At 54.9% G+C, this 20,156-nt stretch overlaps 7 protein-coding genes across 7 annotated transcripts; 4 read left to right on the forward strand and 3 right to left on the reverse strand.

Annotated features, from left to right (window-relative positions):
• Positions 1-268: 268 nt before the first annotated feature.
• EV422DRAFT_568902 (uncharacterized protein) lies at positions 269-3,210 on the forward strand (the record flags this gene model as incomplete). The annotated part of the gene is made up of 8 exons (XM_053072698.1): positions 269-302; positions 346-640; positions 702-790; positions 847-1,024; positions 1,091-1,208; positions 1,273-1,457; positions 1,524-1,776; positions 1,840-3,210. 8 exons carry the CDS (start codon positions 269-271, stop codon positions 3,208-3,210), a joined length of 2,523 nt encoding a protein of 840 aa, XP_052924347.1.
• Positions 3,211-3,776: 566 nt separating this feature from the next.
• EV422DRAFT_568903 (kinase-like domain-containing protein) lies at positions 3,777-6,109 on the forward strand (the record flags this gene model as incomplete). The annotated part of the gene is made up of 5 exons (XM_053072699.1): positions 3,777-4,001; positions 4,084-4,164; positions 4,236-4,447; positions 4,516-5,795; positions 5,904-6,109. 5 exons carry the CDS (start codon positions 3,777-3,779, stop codon positions 6,107-6,109), a joined length of 2,004 nt encoding a protein of 667 aa, XP_052924348.1.
• Positions 6,110-6,826: 717 nt separating this feature from the next.
• Positions 6,827-7,434, reverse strand: EV422DRAFT_507521 (ribosomal protein S5, C-terminal domain-containing protein; the record flags this gene model as incomplete). The annotated part of the gene is made up of 2 exons (XM_053068666.1): positions 6,827-7,077; positions 7,161-7,434. 2 exons carry the CDS (start codon positions 7,432-7,434, stop codon positions 6,827-6,829), a joined length of 525 nt encoding a protein of 174 aa, XP_052924349.1.
• Positions 7,435-8,109: 675 nt separating this feature from the next.
• EV422DRAFT_114182 (WD40-repeat-containing domain protein) lies at positions 8,110-9,999 on the forward strand. Its single transcript, XM_053064626.1, has 7 exons — positions 8,110-8,347; positions 8,411-8,480; positions 8,629-8,710; positions 8,775-8,910; positions 8,970-9,162; positions 9,222-9,651; positions 9,735-9,999. Exons 1-7 carry the CDS (start codon positions 8,194-8,196, stop codon positions 9,879-9,881), a joined length of 1,212 nt encoding a protein of 403 aa, XP_052924350.1. The 5' UTR covers positions 8,110-8,193; the 3' UTR covers positions 9,882-9,999.
• A 117-nt stretch (positions 10,000-10,116) lies between these two features.
• Positions 10,117-12,231, reverse strand: EV422DRAFT_568906 (kinase-like domain-containing protein; the record flags this gene model as incomplete). The annotated part of the gene is made up of 3 exons (XM_053072700.1): positions 10,117-11,189; positions 11,258-11,952; positions 12,056-12,231. The coding sequence occupies 3 exons, from the start codon at positions 12,229-12,231 to the stop codon at positions 10,117-10,119; spliced, it is 1,944 nt and encodes a 647-aa protein (XP_052924351.1).
• Positions 12,232-14,519: 2,288 nt separating this feature from the next.
• On the reverse strand, positions 14,520-15,543 carry EV422DRAFT_534879 (uncharacterized protein). Its single transcript, XM_053070701.1, has one exon. The coding sequence runs from the start codon at positions 15,326-15,328 to the stop codon at positions 14,864-14,866; it is 465 nt and encodes a 154-aa protein (XP_052924352.1). The 5' UTR covers positions 15,329-15,543; the 3' UTR covers positions 14,520-14,863.
• A 76-nt stretch (positions 15,544-15,619) lies between these two features.
• Positions 15,620-19,987, forward strand: EV422DRAFT_534882 (uncharacterized protein). Its single transcript, XM_053070702.1, has 13 exons — positions 15,620-15,741; positions 15,816-15,899; positions 15,974-16,059; positions 16,132-16,214; positions 16,290-16,424; positions 16,497-16,694; positions 16,760-17,902; positions 17,971-18,417; positions 18,478-18,664; positions 18,746-19,014; positions 19,088-19,192; positions 19,268-19,452; positions 19,534-19,987. Exons 2-13 carry the CDS (start codon positions 15,829-15,831, stop codon positions 19,670-19,672), a joined length of 3,048 nt encoding a protein of 1,015 aa, XP_052924353.1. The 5' UTR covers positions 15,620-15,741; positions 15,816-15,828; the 3' UTR covers positions 19,673-19,987.
• The last annotated feature ends 169 nt before the right edge of the window (positions 19,988-20,156 follow it).

Here is a 20,156-nt window from a genome sequence, read left to right on the forward strand (position 1 = left end):
CGCGCCCATCAGCCCATCAGCCAGCACATACCCAGTCAGATACCCAGTACAGACGGGCGGACAGAAGATACTCCGGACGCATAGCTTTTTGGATTTTACACTTGGGACTAGGGGCGGCTTGGAGATATTCTGGCATTACACTGCAAGAGCCGCAGCGTATTCCGCGGTTTTGGCCTCCACTGCTCCGGCTTGCAAGCGCACAGCGTCCCCGCCCATTGGCAGCATGTGGGTCCTGGTAGGGGACACAGACGGTTTGAAAGGTACAGACATGGAAGGCGGAAAGGGCCTTGCTCTGCTACCACGTATGTGTGCAGCGCTCAAGGACTCACTTTACCATCTCTCCAGACTTTTCCATGTGGCTGCAACCCGGCAAAACATACACAGTTGGCCGTAAAGATGCAGACATCACGCTTGCGACGGACAAGGCAGTCAGTCGAAAACACGCAACCATAACCGTAGCAGAGGCTATACCCATCGAGCAGATTGGCGACCTGGCTGCAAGGTGTAAAGTCACGGCCACGGACCAGAATTCCAAGTTCGGCACGTATGTGGGAACGGGATCGCTGCAGAGGATACCGGGCAGCCAGGAGTTGAAGGATGGTGAAATTGTCGCCTTTGGACACGATAACTCCGCATTTCGGTATTTGCTGACATTAGTTGGCACGTCAATGGGGTTCAATCACTAACCCACATCGAAACAGGTTAACGTATGTACCGGTGGTGCTGTGCACATCGGGAAAGCTACGCACTAAGCAACGCAACGAGCTGCATGCAACTGCTCGGCAATTTGGTGAGTTGGTCTCGCAGACGGCTGCCGGTCATTGCAGAAAGTTCATGAGATCCCAGATTTCAGGATCGTGAAGGAATGGACGCCAGATGCGACGCACCTAGTGATGGCCGCGTTACGCGTGACGATGAAAGTTGTCCTGGCGATCGCGAATCGCCGGTATGTTGTGACGGAGGATTGGGTGAAGGAGTTTGCGAATGTAGACCCGGCACGGTTTGTTATGCCGGATCCCAATAGGTAAGAGAGGATCCCCTGGACCGGTTTTGTCGTTCGGCTACTGACGGGGATTGGTTGGAACATAAGGTTTTTGCCACCGATAATGGAAGAGGTGATCCAAGTCACCCCTGCCGCCTTTGAAGCGAATCCGGCTCGTGCAAATCTGCTTTCTGGCTACGACTTCTTCGTGTTCAGTGACAACGAGGTGACCTTTTCCATCGGGTTTTTGTGGGAAAGAATCTCCCAGTCCACTGACCTTTACAATACAGATGTCAGTTATGGGGAAGATCGTCACGGCAGTCGGAGGAACTATCTCTCAAATCTCATTCCCGTCAAACCCGCGTGAAACATCTCAACTGAAAACGAAACTGGGGAACTGTCGCCATCCCTGCGTCATTCAACCGTTTGACTCTCCGGACGACGGTTGGGCTAACGTACAGTCTGTCCTCGAAGAGTAAGCATTTCGAACGCATCGTGTCATTGGGCAGCCGGAGCTCCATTGACATTTAAATTTCTGCAGCCTGAACCTTCGCACCCTACAACAGGACGATGTAGCGAGATCGGTGATATACGTCGATGCGCAATACTGTGACGCTCTCACTCGTCCCGATGACATGGTAGAGGCTTCGCGGACTACCGCGAGGCAATTGGCGCAGACTTCATCGAATCCACCTCCTCCTGAGACGGGTTTCGGAGGAGGTGGTGAGCACAATGCGGATGTCCATCAAAATGCAGGTGGATCGTCGCTGTTACCGGTAAAAGATGAATCACAGGTACGAACGTGCAACTGTAGAAAGGTACTGGCCGTACGCAAAGCCTGATCCTTTGATATACAGCAACCCGCCGTAGTACCATCCAAAGGACGGGACTTTGACGACTTCCTAGACGTGCTGATGGACGATGACCTGCCAGCCCCACCTCCCTCTTCGACAAATCTCGCTATCCCTGCACAGCCAGTGAAATCAGAAATCAGCGGCTCTGGAAAGACGAAAGGGCGGCTACGGCCGCAGTCTACTGTCAGTTTGGCTGAGAAGTTGGGGATACGTGTTCAGTCGCAGTCTCAGCCCCAGCATGTGGATGATGATGGTGACCGTATGGAGGGGGTGGAAGGGGCGGGAACCGGGCGGAAAAGGCCGCGAGGGGTTGCGGCGACACCACAAGCCGCCTCCGCATCCAGAGCTACGCCTGAGCATACCGCGGCAATCGCACAGGAAGAGGGCATACCCGAAAGCCCACCACGGCGCTCGAAGCGGGCAAAACTCGCCGCAAACGACGAGCCAGCACCGCCGCAACCCACCGTCACAGCCTCACCGTTCGAACTTTCACAACCACAACTCAAAGCAAAAGTCACCTCCGACCCAAGCCAAATGGACAAACTGACAAAACTAGTAGTCGTCAACGTGGTCCCGCTCATCGTCCAGAAAGGGCGCGGAGTCGATACTGCCAACGGGCGAACAACGACGAATGCAGGCCCGAATTTCAAGCGGTTTCGGAAAGTGCAGCATGGAGCCCGAGCGGGGTTGAATCAACAGGGCGGAGCCGGTGGCGCTGGACAGCCTAGAGCGTATATCGCGGTAGTCGACCCAAATAAAGACGATTCGCGGGTCGTCGGGGCAAGAAAGAATACAGGGAATGGAAAGAGTTCCGAGTGGGCGCCGCGGGTGTCCCAACCAGCCGCGTCGTCTTCTCTCCGAGCGAATGGAAAGCGACCGTCGTCTGCTGGGACTGGACAGGAAGACGATCCGGAATTCACTTCAGGCCCCGTTCGACGCGTGCAGCGACCTACCCGGACACTCGCCGTGACTGGTAAACGGAAGCCCAGCGAGGAACACATTGTTATTGAGGATAGCGCGGATGAGGATGTGGGAACGAGGAGAAAAACACCGGCTGCGCGGCCTGTACTCTCCGACGATGACGACGATGAAGACGACCCCAGCTACGTTGCAAACCTACCGATTTCCGGGTCTTCAACCCCTTTAAAAGCATCCGCATCAACATTATCCTCAACCAAACGCAGAGCCCCGCTGTCAAGCAGTTCCCGCCGACATACAGTCCTAGACAGCGATGACGACGATGAATTCGGAACATCTGGAGGTTTTTCGTCGGCGTCGGCAAGGGGTCGTGTGATGGGTGAGGCTGAGGGGGGGTCGGATGAGGACGAGGGCATTACGTTTTCGAAGTTTGCTGCTACTCGGAGGAAGCGGTGATGATGGGATCGTAGACGTAGGATGGGAGGTCGGTTAGATAGGAGGTGGGCAGTGATAGATACTCTTCGTGTTCGTAGCCTTCGTTATCGCTATTAGGCTTGTATTGTGTGAGGGCGTGGCATCCCTCATCATCTGTGTATGTATGTGCAGGTACAGTACGAAAGTCGGGAGTAACGGGAGCCCTGCTGGCGCGTTGTGACTGTCAACGCGCGAGTCACGGCCCCCACGCGTCCGATTCCTCCTGTCAATTACCCCCTTCTCCCTGGACCCCTCCCACCCAGGAGGCACGCTAAATTGTGGCATTTGCAGGAGTTCATGGCCACTTGCTTTGCAGGGCGGATCTATAAGGAGCTGGCGACGACTCTACAAAAGCTGCCATGAGGTTTCTGTTGCGTCCAGAGTTTTCATTCCCTGCCTTTTTTTTTCGGAAACTCTGGGTTGCGTCGAGGATGGGGCCATAGACTATAACCTCTATCAACCTTTAGGGTCCGCCATCAGCTTTATATTACTACTTCCTGTGATTTTGAGAAGCCCTCGCCTCGCCCCACCAACACAGCAAACAAACAATGAACGGTTCCCTGACCCCCCCGCACTCGACAGCACAAAAACCAAGCAGCAGCAGCTATCCCCGGCCCCGTCGTTCCAAACCTTCCCTGACGAAGCGTCTGCGGCCTACTGTGCTTCAGAAAGCGGCGACACCTGTTGATAGGTTCAACCCCGAACAAATCATGAAGGTCCCACGGACAGGGAGGGATCTGCGGGGGTGTACGGTGGCGAAGCGGTGGAAGATTGTACGTTCTGCGCGGGGTTATGTAATGCATTTTTTCCCTCGGGGTCTCCGTACATCAGATTTTGCTAATCGTTTTGGTGTAGGTGGACAGCATTGCATCGGGCGGTTTTGGCGACGTTTACCGAGTCGTAGACATTTACAGCCATCGCAGCTACGCCATGAAGGTGCGGTATCGTTTCTCAATACAATACCCCATCGCCTGTTCCCCCACCTGATTCAGATCCACGCCATACAGGTGGAAAAACCCAAACCCTCCCGCTCACCCCTCAAAGTTGAAATCTCTCTCCTGCGGCAGTACCACGAGCGTGTGCGGAAGCAGAGGGAGGTGGCGGCGTTTCCGGAGATGGTTGGGCATGGGAAGTTTACGCTTCCTGGGGGTTGTGATGAGGGCGATGGTGAGACGGAGGTCACGTATTCGTTTTTGGTGATGGGGTTACTGGGGCCGAGGTGAGGGGGTTATATCACTTGAACGCGCATGGGAGAATTCACCAAGGTCCTGACACGACGCGCTTTAGTTTAGCGGAGGTGAAGAAACGCACGCCCGGCCATCGGTTCTCCGCCAAAGTGACGGCGCACCTCGCCACCAAGATGCTCGCGGCGCTGCGGGTCCTGCACGGCATGGGGATCTGCCACCGGGACGTCAAGCCGGCCAATTTCTGCACCGCCGGGTTCGACACGTCGCTTCTGACCAGTCACACCCATGCCGTCGAAGACACCCTCGCATCCACCGGCATCCTCCTGATCGACTTTGGCATGGCCCGCCGGCACTCCCATGCCGGGACGCTCAAACCTGCCCGCGCCGGCATCGGGTTCCGCGGCACCTCCCGCTACGCCTCCCTCCGCGCCCACTCCGGCCTCGATCTCGGCCCCGTCGACGACTTGTGGTCACTGCTCTACACCGTCATCGATTGTCTGAAGGGGGGTTTACCGTGGAGCCGGTTGCGCGCGGAGGAGGTTGAGGCGTGTAAGAGGCGGCATCATGCGGGGGAGATGGAGGAGGGGGAGGAAAATGTGCTGGAGGGTGTGCCGAGGGCTGTGAGGGTGTTGTGGGACTATTTGAGTGGGTTGGGGTATGAGAGTAGGATTGATTACGGGCGGGTTGACGCGTTGTTGGAGGGGATTGGGGAGGCGGGGGATGGGGTGGGTGATGAGGAGGAGCGATGGGAGGTGGGTAGTGGGGATGGAGACGGGGCTGTGGCGATGTCTGCAAGTGCGGATGGGCCGATGGAGCGCACTGGTAGCCCGCTACTGCCCTTCGAACGGGATGGACTGCTCAACGACGGCGGGGAGGTGGAAAGTGCGTCGCAACCCACATCAGTGGATACCGACCGCCGGCTTCCGAACCAGCCATCGCCTCTTGCTCTTCAGGTGGAGTCCCACGCCAACGACGCCGACGTTGCAAAGCCCGCACTTACCCAACACGAGACCCAAACCCGGATACCCTCAGCATCCGCATCCCATCACTCATCACCGCATCCCTCAACATCCCCGGACATCCCACAGCCATACCCACGTACACGACAACGAACCACCCGCCCACCTCTCTCCTATGGCCGGTACCTCGCCTCAACGCCCGCAGAGCCGTACACACGGGTCTCGACAGTTCTAGAAGACCGCCATGCCGCCCTCCTCCCCCACCCGGGCCCGAAGGCCGACGCAGACACTATGGATCAGATAATACCATTGATGCAGGGGTTGGGGTGTGAAGGAAAGGAGGAGGCCCCGACTTTGGGACCGCCCATGAGACCGGATGGGCAGTACATGCCACGCCCGCCGCCGTCTGCGCCGCCGGATGGTGTATATATGCGTTATATCCGACGGTTGAGGATTGCGGCGACTCATACGTGAAGTGCGAGGATATGTCCCCAATCGTCTGCTCCCACGCGCATCACCCCCGCTGTAGCCACCCTGTTCACGCCCAAACATGACGGCGATGTCTTTCAGGTCTCCGCGCGGTCGCTGCGACGCATCGGAGGCACGCGGACGGCCCCGAAGTGGGTCACGCACCTCGATCCAGACCTGATCACGTCAAACCACACCACACCACTTCAGACCGCCTCTTCATCACGGCCTATGCATGAGAGTACCCGGTCTCACGGCGACGGCTGAGAGAAGCATTCCTGAGCGACCGGCGGACATGGAAGAGATGGCGAGGTTGCGAATGGGACGGTGCTCGGCTGGACCGCACAAGCGCCCTTACAAACGATGGCATTTCGGACTGCGATGCTGCGCCCGTTCTTGCCGGGGGCATGTCTCGGCCATTCCCTTATCCCGGCTAGCATGGTCGCTCATACAAATGACGACCGGTTGCAGCGCAGCGTGTCCCGACATGTTTACATATGTACACCTCGCATCATCTCGCGCACGCCAATCTGTCCCGCGCACACCATCTGACGGGGATCGTCCCCGTTAGGACTGAGGGACCAACTTTTTCTGGACGACTACACATATAGCAGCAGTGCGATTCGAGAGCATTTGACGATGTTTATGTCACAGATTCATAATGAACACAATCGCATGCGGTACATATACAGGTCATTGCACACGGTCATCCACTTTCCAGTTTTTTTTTTCCATTTCCCCTGCCACTATTATAGTGATGGGTGGATTATGTCGTAGTTTATTGTCGTTTCGTTCGCCTCCGTCATCGAGACCCGGCGCGATCCTCGTGCTTTTGGGTGCATGAATACACTCTTCACGGAGCACGTAAACGACCAGACCGAACACCGTCTATTGCGAACTGCCCATAGGCGATATCTACAAGCTCTAATAAAAGGACCTTTCGGCCTCCCTCAGCGCATATACAACCATCCAGCTTCGCCACCCTCATCGCTCCGGCTTAGCCGTATCCCTCGTATTCTCCGCATTATGCCCATAATACGCCAGCTCAACATCCATAACCTTCTTCCCCCTCGCCAAGGCAATATCCTCCGGCCGCCTCTGTTGCGCGAGCGCCGCAAAGGTGGCTTTGATCACGTTCATGGGGTTGCGCGAGCCGTAGACTTTGGCGCCCAGATCGGAGATGCCGATGCAACGGCAGATCTCGTGGATGTGGTTGTTTGCGACAATTCCGTAACCTAGGGGAATCACGAATGAGTTAGACCATACGCTCATGGGAGATAGTTATGAGTGGTTGTTCAATGGTAAAATGGAAACGCACCTGGAGGCGCACTCCTCAAATGTAACTGCACCGACTTCCAATTGAAATCGATGTTTGAGAAGATCGTCCGGTTATTGAACCTCGAAAAGGTCGTCATGTTCTTCTCGGCCGACCTCGTCGCTTTCTGCACCGCCGCGGCAGCATCAACAGCCCTGCCCTCGCCATATCCCGCCGCCCCCTGGCCATTCCCCACCACGACGAGAGCAGAGACGGACCGCACTTTTCCACCAGAGTTGACGCGGGCGACGTTACGAACGTGCAGCACTCGTTTCATAAGCGGGGGTCCTCTTTTGAAGTCGTTGTCTTTGTCACGGGGTGGGCCGCCTTTTCGGCGGTAAGGGCGCGGACCGCTGGTGTTTCTGCTGTAGTTTTCGCTTCTGGGTTCGGGCGCTAACGATTTTGAGGCTACTGGCTCTGGGGCAGCTGGCGTAGCCACTGCTGATTCTGAGGGGGTGGACTCTGTTGAGAATGGTGCTTTTTGTTGAAGGGGCGATGGTACAATTCGGGATAGTGCGCCAATAACAGGTGCCGTTCGAGACGCTATTGGGCGAGCTTCACGGGGAATGAGCGCTTTAGCATTGGTGCGGCGGTTAGTTCGCCTGCTGCAAAAGTCATTAGGAAACTCACCTTGTGCTGGCGATCTGCCGTGAAAGCTCCGCAGACCAAGGGAGGCGGCGCATCTTGGCAGGCTTGTCACAGCCGTAGCGGGCGATATCCTTGCTGCCATTGCGCTTAGGCACATACGTTGTGGTAGGGTTGCTGCCATTGCCGCGACTTTGGGGCAAAAGATGGCTGGGAGCTTTCTCGTCGTTGGCTTGCGACCGAGTCTCTCGGAGGGCTCATGTTTAAATCTAACGCACGTGACTGAGCAGTTAATCCCTCTGCTTACGTAACATTCAGAAGCGTTCGAACGCGTGAGTCCCTCCTTCCCCATTCGGCCGGCAATCACCCTCTTGATCTGGCAGAGAAGGAGTGAAGTCGGTCCATCTCCCAAAGCGAAAACGCCGAAAACACAGAACACCAGGCCCGAAAAATGTCATTGAAAACGCAATCACATCTCTTCGGAAGCACAAGCTCCCTAGGCGCAGCATCCAGCCTGCTGCCCACGGCCCTCTCGCGTGAAATGTCCCGGGACAGGCTGGCAGGCGAGGCAGCCAAATTGAAGAAACCGAAGCTGTCCTCATTAAGTATGCCCTGATTTTCAGAGAGCTTTTAGGAGGAGATCTTGTGTTGATGGTTTCTTCTTCTAGGCAACCTGGTCAGCCAGCGCGACTCGTCTGCGACGGGCCAATTGGCGCCGCGGCCAGGAATTCCTCTCAAGTGCGTTTTTTGATCAGGGTGAGGGTCTAAATGGATGTGAGGGAATTGAGCATTTGGAGCTATTGAGATGGGCAGAATGGGGCTTGGATGCAAACCCTGATATTGGAATGCATGGGTGAAGCGGGACTGATTTCGAATCGTCTTGCAGGGCATCATCGGAGGTATACAGCGTGAAATTCTCGCTAAACGACGAGTATATTGCATCGGGCCTAGGGGACTCCAAGATACTGGTAAGCATAAAGATACGATGTCTGCAGCTAGTATCGTCAATGCTCAGTGAAGTTCCGTCTCCAGATCATCTCAACCCAAACGGGCGAGCCACTCAACCTCCTAACCCCAACAACACTGGACACCTACCTTCCCTGCACATCCCTCGCCTTCCGTCCCGACAGCAACGCATACAAAAACAAAAACGTCCTGGCCGCTGCATGTACGGCCAATCTTCCTCACACCTCAAACCCTCATTACAAACACTAACTCCATTACTAGATGCATCCGGCCACATCATCCACTGGCACACGACCTCCAACCAGATCATCTCGACCATCGACGAGGGCGATCATCAGACCCAGTGTGTGGTGTACAACAACGCCGGCACGAAGTTTGCGACGGGTGGGAGTGATTGTAATGTTAGGGTGTATGATGGTGTGCAGATGAAGGAGGTCGTTAAGATGAATACCGGGTATGTTGGGAACAAGTCGGGGGAAGGCACATCTGCGAGAGGCTCACAAGTTCCAACAGCACCGGCGGCGCCATCCCCGAAACCGCCGGCCACTCCAACCGCATCTTCACCGTCAAATTCCACCCCACTTCTCCACACATCCTCTACAGCGGCGGCTGGGACAACACGATCCAAATCTGGGACACCCGCTCGCAAAAATCCATCCGGAGTATCTACGGCCCGCATATTTGCGGCGACGCACTCGACCTCCTTCCCAATTCCGATCTTCTCCTCACCGGATCATACCGCAAGGACTCCCCCCTGCAGCTATGGTCGTTCGACGAAGGCAGGGTGGTGGAGACGTTGGCGTGGACGTTACCGGAAACTCCCGGGGAGGCGGTACCCGGGTCGTTCTTGTATTCGGCTAGTTTTAGCAAGAGTGGGAAGTATGTGCTTGCGGCGGGGGGTATGATGAATCAGGTTAAGTTGTTTAGTTTGGCGCTGAAGAGGGTGAGTTTCGTTGTTTTTCTTCCCGCTGACGTTGATCTCGAGACACGGAGACTCATATCAACCCATCTTGTTGATTTATACAGCCGGTCGGGATGGTCGTCAACCTCCCCGCGACCGTCTACTCCGCCGCTATCAGCTATAAGGAGAAAACGGTCGCGTTCGGGGGCGCCGATGGCGGGCTGTGGATCTATGATGTTGATACCAACGGGCTTACGGATTTCGTGTATTGAGTTGTTGGGGAGGCTCGATGGTGTTTTGGGTATTGTGGGTGGACGGATGTGATTGCTGAGCAACGGGGGAGACAGACAGGACCTGGTTGATTGAGAACCATCTCCATGTATAGATGATATCATCGTGAGATCCTATCAAAAACTAAAGGAAGCCCAGCTGTCCTATGTCTGCGTCCTACAAAAACCATCTACATCAAAAAAGAAACACTACGCCGTAACAGAACCTTGCCCACCCTCACCCTTTTCTAACATTCTCCACCGGCCCCTTACACTCCCCACACCCCCCAACTCTGGGACACACCGCGGTCCCCGAACAATGCACACAAACATTCCCCCCACCATTAACCAGCACCCTCCCCACAACAAGCACAGGCGCCAACACCAGCATCCCCGCGGCAACCGGCAGCGCGGCGATCCAAACCAGCAGGCCGTTGTTCATGGTGCCGTCCGGCCCGTGCCGGCAGGGGAGGAGGGCAAGACCGAGCAGGCCGCGTGTGTAGCAGGAGGTTACGGTGCCGGTGCCCCAGCAGGTATTGCACATTTTTTGGATAGGTGGGGAGGGGGTGGTGGTTGTTGACGGGGCGGGAATGCGTAGGGGCTGCGTGGCTGGGCTGCGGTTGGCGAGTTCGTGGGATTCTTCTGGTACCGAGACCGATACCGAGACCGGGATGTCGGCCGTTCCGTCGTCCTTCGTGGTCGCGTCGCTCGAGGCTAGCCCCGCCGATCCAGCGTACCCCGAATCCGACGCCGCCAGTTTTCCCCCTTGCAGCGCCATCCCAGTCCGTTCCGCCCCTCTCCCCACCGCCTGTCCCAACGCAACCGTCACCTCCGCCATCCCCGGCCTGCACCCCGGCTCCGCCTGCCACATCCGCTCCGCAAGCGCCCACACACCACTATCACTCCCGCGCGGCCGCTCCGGCCTCTTGCCATCAAGCACCAGCGCTCTAAACGCGGCGTTATCCACCACATGCTCCCACGGCACCTCCCCACCGCTCATTGTCTCCCACACCACCATGCCGAAGGAGTACACGTCACTAGCGGTCGTGAGCTTCCCACCCTGCAATCGTTCCGGCGCCGCCCACCGCATCGTTCCCGGCCCGTCCTGGTATGATTTATAACTCTTGGAATTCGAGTGGGCGCGGATGGCCGCGAATCCGAAATCGGTGAGCTGCACGTGGCCCGCGCCGTCAACGAGCATGTTGTCGGATTTGAGGTCTCCGTGCACGATCCCCTTTTTGTGCATGAAGGTGATGGCTTGGGCGGCTTCGTAGAGGAGGCGGAGGGAGGACTGCGGGTGGGTTTTTATGTCTGGGTGTGCCGCTAGAAAATGAGACGTAGTCGAAATGCAGGTAAGTTGGTTCAAGGCCGAGACTTACATTGCCGCAAAGTCCCGTTCGGCATATACGGACACACCATGAACGGCTGCTTCGAACTAACGCCTGCCCCCAGAATCGGCAAAATATTCGGATGCCTTAACGAATACCACACCCGCACTTCATGCTCAAACTTCCCCCGGTCCACATCCCCATCTACCAGTTCCTTAATCGCCACATCCGTATGCCCGTCCATCACCCCTTTATAAACCGTGCTGAACCCGCCGCGCGCAATCACCTCGCCCTTTTCGATATCGAAATGCGTCATCCGCCATTCTTCGACGGGCGTGTCCTGTGAGCCAGAGACGCGGAGGAGGGTCGTGTAGGCCGCGCGCGCGAATTTGGCTTCCGTTGCTTCGCCTCCTGCATGGTTACTCCCCAATTGCTCCATCTTCCGCGCCAAGGCCTCCAACGCCTCCCTGATCTCATTCGTGCGGATATTCAACGCGTTCAGTAACAGGTTGTCGTTAGCGAGCAGCGTTTCCAGCTTTGCATTGAGGTCAGCCGCGTCGGCTTCGCGGGCCTGCCGGTCGAGACGGTCGTCGATGGCGAGGGCGACGTTGAGATCGGTCGCGAGCAATGTTAGGTCGGAGTTGAAACCGTCCAGGCGGTGTGCGATTTCGTTGTGGCGGAGGAAACGCTCGATTAGGGTTAGGGATTGGAGTTTTTCGATGTAGAGTTGGATTTTCTTGAAGAGACTGAATGGAAGAGAGAATGGGGATGAGAGGCGAGCGATGGTTGGCTACTGATGCATGGAACGACATCCTGGTCGCTCCGTATCGCTCGCTGTCACTCACGCACCTCTCAACAGCCTCGACCTGGTTGCTCGAAACCCCTCCCTCATCCAACCGCTTCAGAGCCTTCACAAACTCATCAACCCTCCCACTAAGCACAACACATTGCTCGCGGTTGGCAGGCAGCGCGTGGACGCCGTGTTTGATCCAGAGGGCGATCTTGTAGATTTCACCGGGTGACATTGGGAGCATTTTTTGGGAGTGCGGAGACGACCAGAAGAGCGAAGTGGGGGGATGCTATCCTGGATGAAATTCAACGAGGAGGCACCCTGAACGAGCGGCCGCCGTGGGCAGGGGGTCTATCATTCTCATCTTGCCTTTTATCTGTGTTCGCCAAACTTCGATGAATTTGTCGGTGAGCTCCGCGATGGAAGTTCTCGTCTGCCGCAATAATTGGTGATCGGGTGCAACGTTGAACAAAAGCGCAGCGAACGTATGACAAGGGCTTGTTGCTGTTGTGGGACAGTGGGAGTCGGGCGACGGGCAGAGTCGGGACCGCTGAAAGTGAATTCGGGTTTGAGCGTGAGGGGAAAGGAAATAGTGCTTGCCACTGCTTGGAGACCTTCTGGACGAGATGGACGCGCCCAAGACTAGGCATCGGGGCCATGAGGACTATGAGGAAGCCAAGATTGGAGTGGTGCCATCGCGTCCAAAAACGTTGCGAAGAACAGAAGCCCCCCGCACCCATCGAACGTGGGGAACAGACTGCGTCCTGGACATGGACGACCGCGGCCACCCTACCCGCCCCCTTGAGTGGTTTGTGCATGACTTTGTCAATTGAACCGTACATGGTGCAGTGCCCTTCACTTACGTTACCCTCTTGTAGGAACCATGGCTGCACCGGAAAACCGAAATCCTGCCCAACACGCGCAGATCACAGACCCAACATCCGGCTGAAACCTCTTGCATCGGAATCTTCAACCACCTGGCTGCCCCTCTCTACCTTACTCCTGTTCCTGCGTGTTCGTGCTCAACCGGTCTGTCAGAGGACGTCTCTGAACGCCATTTTTTGCTCCAATACTGGCTGCCGCCCGATTGGGCAACCGTTCAGGCAGAGCACAGCGCGAAGCATCAATCGCCGGAAAGCAAGGTATACCCAGAGGATCCGATAGCTTATTTCATGGAACAGATGAACAGCGTCGCCGTCGAGGTCCTTCGCCGCTCCTATCCGAGGTGCCACCCAACAAGCTCTATGACCTGATCACAGAACTAGCTGGCCCAATACACAGCTCAGTTCCTTGACAAATATTCGCGTCAGAAGCAACAGAAGCATTCATAGCCAAAGAAGCTCAAACGAACTTCAGCTCCCACCCCCCACGGGTTCAAAAAGATGAGGACATTCCAGCCCAAACATCGGAGGTCGTATCTGACCTGATTCTGCGCACGCTTTTTGCCCTCCGCCGATACGTCCAGGAGGGAAATGCCGACATCAAGCCTTCTGTGGCCCGACTGCTCAAGCGGAATCTGCCAGCTGTGACCGAACGGTTAATGTTGCCTGGCATGCTTGACGATTCCCAGCGCAGATGGCTTGCCGAATGGTGCCCAACACCACTCCTCCGAGAAGTGACGCACAAGAATACTCACCCTGGCGTTTACCTCTATACCGTCGACAACCAGAAATATGTTGGGGTGAGGAAAAGATGGACATATTGATGACCTCCGTTGAAAGTTTGGAACGGAATGGGCTCAACGCCCAGCTGGTCTGAATGGGACCTTCCTTTTCATTGTTTTTGGGAGTCAGTCTCAACTTTCCGCTTGGGAGGCCGCCGGAGCGAGACGAGCCAAAGTCAGTCAAAAGGCACAAGGAAAAGCGCATCATTTCAAGCGCAGATATGCCAATCCCAAGCGGACGCAGCTTCAGCAGTCTCTCAACAATAAAGGAATTCGGTCACTTTCCCATCAAGTCGCAGCCTTGCACTCCTGGAAAGGAAGAAGGTCAAGATAAGCGCGCAAGGTTATTCGGGATATCGAACCTCAGCAACTACAGTGTGCCCCTCCTTTCAGTTCACCCTGTAACAACATCTATTTTGTAAATACCAAAGGATGTGCTGGGCTCAACAACTTCGTGGATACCATCGAGCAGCTGAAGTCGGCGGTACTGAAGCCATTTTGGGTATTCATGTCAACACCGGCGGACCACACCCGAAACCCAATTTGACCTGGGTCCCATATTGTCCCACTAGAATATGAATGGTCCCACTTCCAGAATATCAGCAAGCATGTGGGCACAGCGGCCGTCGGGGTTCTGACATACAAATGAGCTGCTCCGTGTTCTCTGTCAAAAAGGCCAAGGCGCGCGAAAATGCCGTCAATTTGGCATGTCAATTTGGCATGTCCCATGTCGGAAGTTTGTCCCAACAGCACGCTGTGCTCTGTCCATGTACATGTACTATACATGTACTGAGCTTTCTCCCCTTTTCTTTTCGAGGGCCCAAATACCACTTCTGAAACCCTTGAATATATGGGACCACCCTCTTTAACCCATCCAAACCCATGCACTCCCCAGGAACTTCCCAGCGCACTCGAATACGCCTAAGAGATGGGTATGGAAGCTGTGTCTATCGCCTTTGATAAGTTCACTCAACGTGAAACTAGAAGCAGCTTAGGGAGCACACCTCCTCTTCATCCCATGTGGACTCCAGAGGACAACGTTCATCACGCAGAGCACGCCATACTTGACCGGGCATTTGCTATGTTCATTGTTGTGTAGACTCCCAGGGGCTTGATACATGGTGTATAGTTCCCAAACACTTATCACCGGCTACCCAAACATATACAGTACGCTATGACACTTTTGAAGTTGTGCCGCCAATGACTATGTACACTTGATGCATGACAAAGACAGAAGAGGTATATAGTGGGTGCACATGGACCACTGTTTCCGATAGTGATGGCTAATAGGGTTGAGCTCCGACGAGAAGACTATAAGCGAAGTTACGCCCCCGAAGCCGGTTGACATCACGAAATTCTGCAACTCGGTGTCCAGCTCCGAGAACAGCTCGTGGTTATGGATGTGGTCAATCAAAGCGACAAGGCGGACATGATCGAACTTTCCGCTATCCAATGCCCGGTTTTTATACATCTCAACAGTGGCATCATAGAGGCGGTCCCCCGGGATACCTGTGTCCACAATCTCCAATACTCCTCCACCATTGTACTCCTCTGGTTCCTGCATCCAGAGCTCTTCCATGCCACCGGATCCACCTTCATCATACGTCCAATCCTCACGAGGAATATAGCAGAGGAATATAGCGAAGCAGCCGCATAGGATTTCGCTCATTCCATCGCGGAAGTAGCGTATTGTACGTACTGTTCGCAAGTCACTTTTAGCAAGCAGATTCTTTCCGGAAACTCCCAGGCGATTTCACGTTCCAGAGACCACGGGAGCTGCACGCGAATCTGTGTCAAACTAGGAAACGGTTCCCAGTCGTCAAATCAAGGTCGACCCCAGAGAGAAAGAGGGGGGCATTGCAAAAGCGAAGAAGGGACGCGTGGGCGTGTTCTCCAGTCGTGCCTGGTTTGAAATGGGCCCCTCCCACAACTGCTCCCAGAACGTCCGGATGCCAGACCCCTTCATTCGCAGTTTCATTCTACACTGACAACAGCAGCATCGCTCGGTTCCCACGGACTCATCACATAAGCTTACACTACTACACTCCTCAGCTGCTACCACCAACTGCCCACTGACTGAAGGTGCGACCCCAGCTGCCCCCTCCCCCGCTTTTCCCACGGCATTCTGACCGATCTACGCTTCCCCATCTCCGCAGTCTCTCTGCAACCATGGCTACTCCTATGGAAATTGCCTCGGTCGATGCGACCACCATCGATGAGAGTCTATATTCTCGCCAACTGTAGGTTTCCAATTTGTCGCTGCAGTTTGGGCGTGACGTGGAATGATCTAATGTCAAAACCTGGTGCCGTTTAGCTACGTCTTGGGACATGCTGCCATGGCGAGGATGAGCGCGTCTAATGTGCTCATTATTGGCCTTAAGGGACTAGGAGTCGAAATCGGTAGGCTGCCGGAAAGAAGTTCTGGTGGGGGCTCTTTATCTTGCTACCGCACCTGACCAACATCGCCCATAGCCAAGAACGTTATTCTGGCCGGTGTCAAGTCTGTCACTCTATATGACCCCAACCCCGTACAAGTCGCCGACATGTCGTCTCAGGTAAGAGGTCGCATGCATTCCTACACTTGCCCTTTGACCGAGGTGGTTGATTGTTCTCTTCCGCACACCGCACAGTTCTTCCTATACCAGGAGGATCTCGGCAAACCAAGAGCGGACGTTACATCTCATCGTCTCGCTGAGCTCAATGCCTACGTCCCGGTCTCAGTTCTTCATGGAGAGCTGACTCCGGAGCAGCTGTCCCACTACCAAGTGAGCGCCGGGAATGCATATATGATAAGAAAGTCCGCAGGCTCCAACTAAACCCCCTTTCATCGACAATAGGTTGTCGTTTGCACGGAAACGCCATTAGCGAAACAGTTGTCTATCAATGAAGTGACGCATAAGCTTGGAACAGCCTTCATTTCCGCAGATGTCCGCGGTCTATTCGGTTATGCCTTCGCTGACTTTGGCCCGGAGTTCACCGTCATCGACACGACTGGAGAAGAGGCCGTCACTGGGATTGTTGCCAACGTCTCTCACGTACGTAGCGTGAGCGGATCCTACTGGATTGTTTCTCCTCCGACTCACCGCAATACTCTCATCAGGATAAGGAAGGCGTCGTGGCGTGCTTAGAAGAAACCAGGCACGGACTCGAAGATGGAGACTACGTCACCTTTACCGAGGTTGTTGGAATGCCCGAACTGAACGGAATAAAGCCGAGGAAAGTTGAGGTCACAGGCCCGTACACATTCAAGATCGGAGACACATCCGCCTTTGGGGCATACAAGTCTGGGGGCATCTTCACACAAGTTAAAATGCCAAAAACCCTCAAGTTCAAGAGTCTGAAGGAGTCATTAGCGAATCCCGATCACGTCATCTCCGACTTTGCAAAGTTCGACCGGCCCGCCCAACTGCATCTTGCCTTCCAAGCGCTTGACGCGTTTGCGACGAAGCACAACGGGGAGCTGCCCCGTCCCAGGAACGAACAGGATGCGGCTGAGGTCCTTGCGATTGTGAAGGAGCTGAATGAGAAGGCGACCGACAAGGCTGAGATCAACGACGACCTGATCAAGGAGGTCTCTTTCCAGGCTCGCGGTGACCTGGCGCCCATGGGTGCTGTTATCGGTGGATTGGTCGCGCAAGAAGTGCTCAAAGCTTGCAGTGGAAAGTTCCATCCCATCTACCAATACTTCTACTTCGACTCCCTCGAATCGCTGCCCAAAGGCCTGAAACTGACGGAAGAGAACACTAAAGCCCGCGGCTCGCGTTACGACGGACAGATCGCGGTCTTTGGCACAGATTTCCAGCAAGTTATCGCCGACACGCGGGAGTTCGTCGTCGGCGCGGGTGCCATCGGCTGCGAGATGCTAAAGAACTGGGCCATGATGGGTCTCGGGACCGGCCCCAAGGGACAGATTTTCGTCACGGACATGGACTCGATCGAGAAGTCGAATCTGAACCGTCAATTTCTCTTCCGTCCGGGAGATGTTAGCAAATTGAAGTCGGAATGCGCCGCGGCCGCGGTGGAACGCATGAACCCTGATGTGCACGGAAAGATCACCTCCTTCCAGGAGCGGGTGGGGACTGAGACGGAAAACATTTTTGACGACAAATTTTGGGAGGGGTTGACGGGAGTCACGAATGCTTTGGACAATGTTGAGGCGAGGAAGTATGTCGATCGCCGATGTGTTTACTTTGCCAAGCCGTTGTTGGAGTCGGGCACGCTTGGAACGAAGGGCAACACACAGGTATGTCTCCGGATTTCTAAATGTGATCGTGATTGTAGGCAACAACTAAGCGTGTGACTATGTTATAGGTCGTCATCCCGTACCTCACAGAGTCCTACTCTTCATCACAAGATCCTCCGGAAAAGTCCATCCCCATTTGCACTCTGAAGAACTTCCCCAACGCCATCGAGCACACGATCCAATGGGCCCGTGACCTCTTCGAAGGCCTGTTCAGACAGCCAGCCGAAAACGTAAACCTCTACCTCAGCCAGCCCAACTACATCGAACAACTGATGAGCCAAGGCGGGAACCAGAAAGAGGGCATCGAAAGCATCGTCAACTTCCTTGTGACGGAGAAGCCCACCCTGTTCGAGGAATGCGTTGCTTGGGCTCGGTTCAAGTTTGAGGAGCTGTATTCGAATCAGATCAAGCAGTTACTGTTCAATTTCCCGAAGGATGCTGTTACATCTACAGGAACGCCGTTCTGGTCGGGACCGAAAAGGGCGCCCGATGCTGTTACTTTTGATCCCGAGAACGTAAGTTTGTGATCATATGATGTCTCATGCTGGTCAACCGCTTCTAATAATTGTCTCCAGTCCCTCCACCTTGACTTTATCATCACGGGCGCCAACCTGCATGCGTTCAACTACGGCATCAGGGGCCGCACGGACGAGGAATACTTCAAACAAGTTCTGAAAACGATCGACGTGCCGGAGTTTGTCCCCAAGGCGGGAGTCAAAATCCAGGTTCAGGAAAACGAGGCGGCTCAGGCTGGGCATGCTGGTGAGTAGCGGTCGATTTTCGCTTCTTCAATGCTTCTCGAAATTTCTTTGCTCAAGCCTCCGTTCACTCCCGTCCACTCAGACGAAGACGAACTCGACACTCTGGTCAAGTCCCTCCCCCCACCCTCCCACCTCGCCGGCCTGCGCCTCAAGCCGGTCGAATTCGAGAAGGACGACGACAGCAACTTCCACATCGATTTCATCACTGCCGCGTCAAACCTGCGTGCCACCAACTACGCCATCACGCTTGCGGACCGGCACCGGACCAAGTTTATTGCGGGCAAGATTATTCCGGCGATTGCGACTACGACTGCTTTGGTTACTGGGTTGGTTTGTTTGGAGCTGTACAAGGTTTGTACTTTAGAGGACGGTCTTGCTTTTGGGTTTTGGTTTGACGATTCTGATCCAACGCTTCCGCTGTCAGATTTTGGGAGGCGCCGACAAGATCGAGGACTTCAAAAACGGGTTTATCAACCTGGCCTTACCCTTCTTCGGATTCTCGGAGCCCATCGCCGCGCAGAAGTTGAAGGTACATTCCCATCCCCTCCCCCCTCTCATCCCCCCGCGTCAGTCACAATAATCAACACCCCCCTCTCTCCTCCAGTACCACGAAACAGAATTCAGCCTCTGGGACCGCTTCGAAGTACAAGGCGACGTGACCCTCAAGCAGCTAATCGACCACTTCAAGGAGAAGTACGAGTTGGAGATCACGATGCTGTCGTGCGAGGCGACTATGCTGTATTCGTTCTTTATGGCGAAGAAGAAGTTGGAGGAGCGGTTGACGTTTCCGTAAGTCTCTTCTTGCATTATCACGTTTTGAAATGTTTTCCCAGGGATGTTGTAACTTATTATTTGGTTTATGTACGGTAGGATTTCGAAAATCATCGAAACGATCCAAAAGAAGCCCATCCCCCCGCACGTCCGGGCCCTGGTGCTCATTGCGTGCGTGAACGATCGCGAGGGGGAGGATGTCGAGGTGCCGTATATTCGGGTTGTTATTCGGCCGTAGATTGTGTAGATTCCTTGGGAAGATCACAGGCTATGCTGGCTTGCGGTGATGTGAGACTCGCGTCCTGTAACGGAGTACGGCGCGGAGTACAGTACGGCGCTGTCTCTGGTTCTCTTCCGTACTTTATGTAGCTATAGCCCCCCCTTCTTCGTTGTGCTAGGGCTTTACCCTTCCTTTTTTTGTTGTTTCTACTCCCTTTTACGGTTTTTGTAACTGGTTGTACGCCTTTACCCTTTTGCAAAGATTTGACGTATGTAGATTGCTCCTGTTCCTGCTGCGTTTTTAATGCCATCGATCTCTCTACCGTGCACTTCAAACTCCATGGGGGGGTTGGGTGAACCTACTCACTTCAGGTTCTATCTCCGCCGAATGAGAGAAACACGGGCAAACCGTCTTCATCTTTTTCATGACCCCTCCTCCCTCCGTTCTTGGTTGGAGTGCATGCGCATGGCCCGGAATCGGGTAAAAAAGTATATTTCATAAA

This window comes from Fimicolochytrium jonesii, assembly GCF_025526975.1.
Source record: "Fimicolochytrium jonesii strain JEL569 chromosome Unknown EV422scaffold_17, whole genome shotgun sequence".
NCBI lineage: Eukaryota > Fungi > Chytridiomycota > Chytridiomycetes > Spizellomycetales > Powellomycetaceae > Fimicolochytrium > Fimicolochytrium jonesii.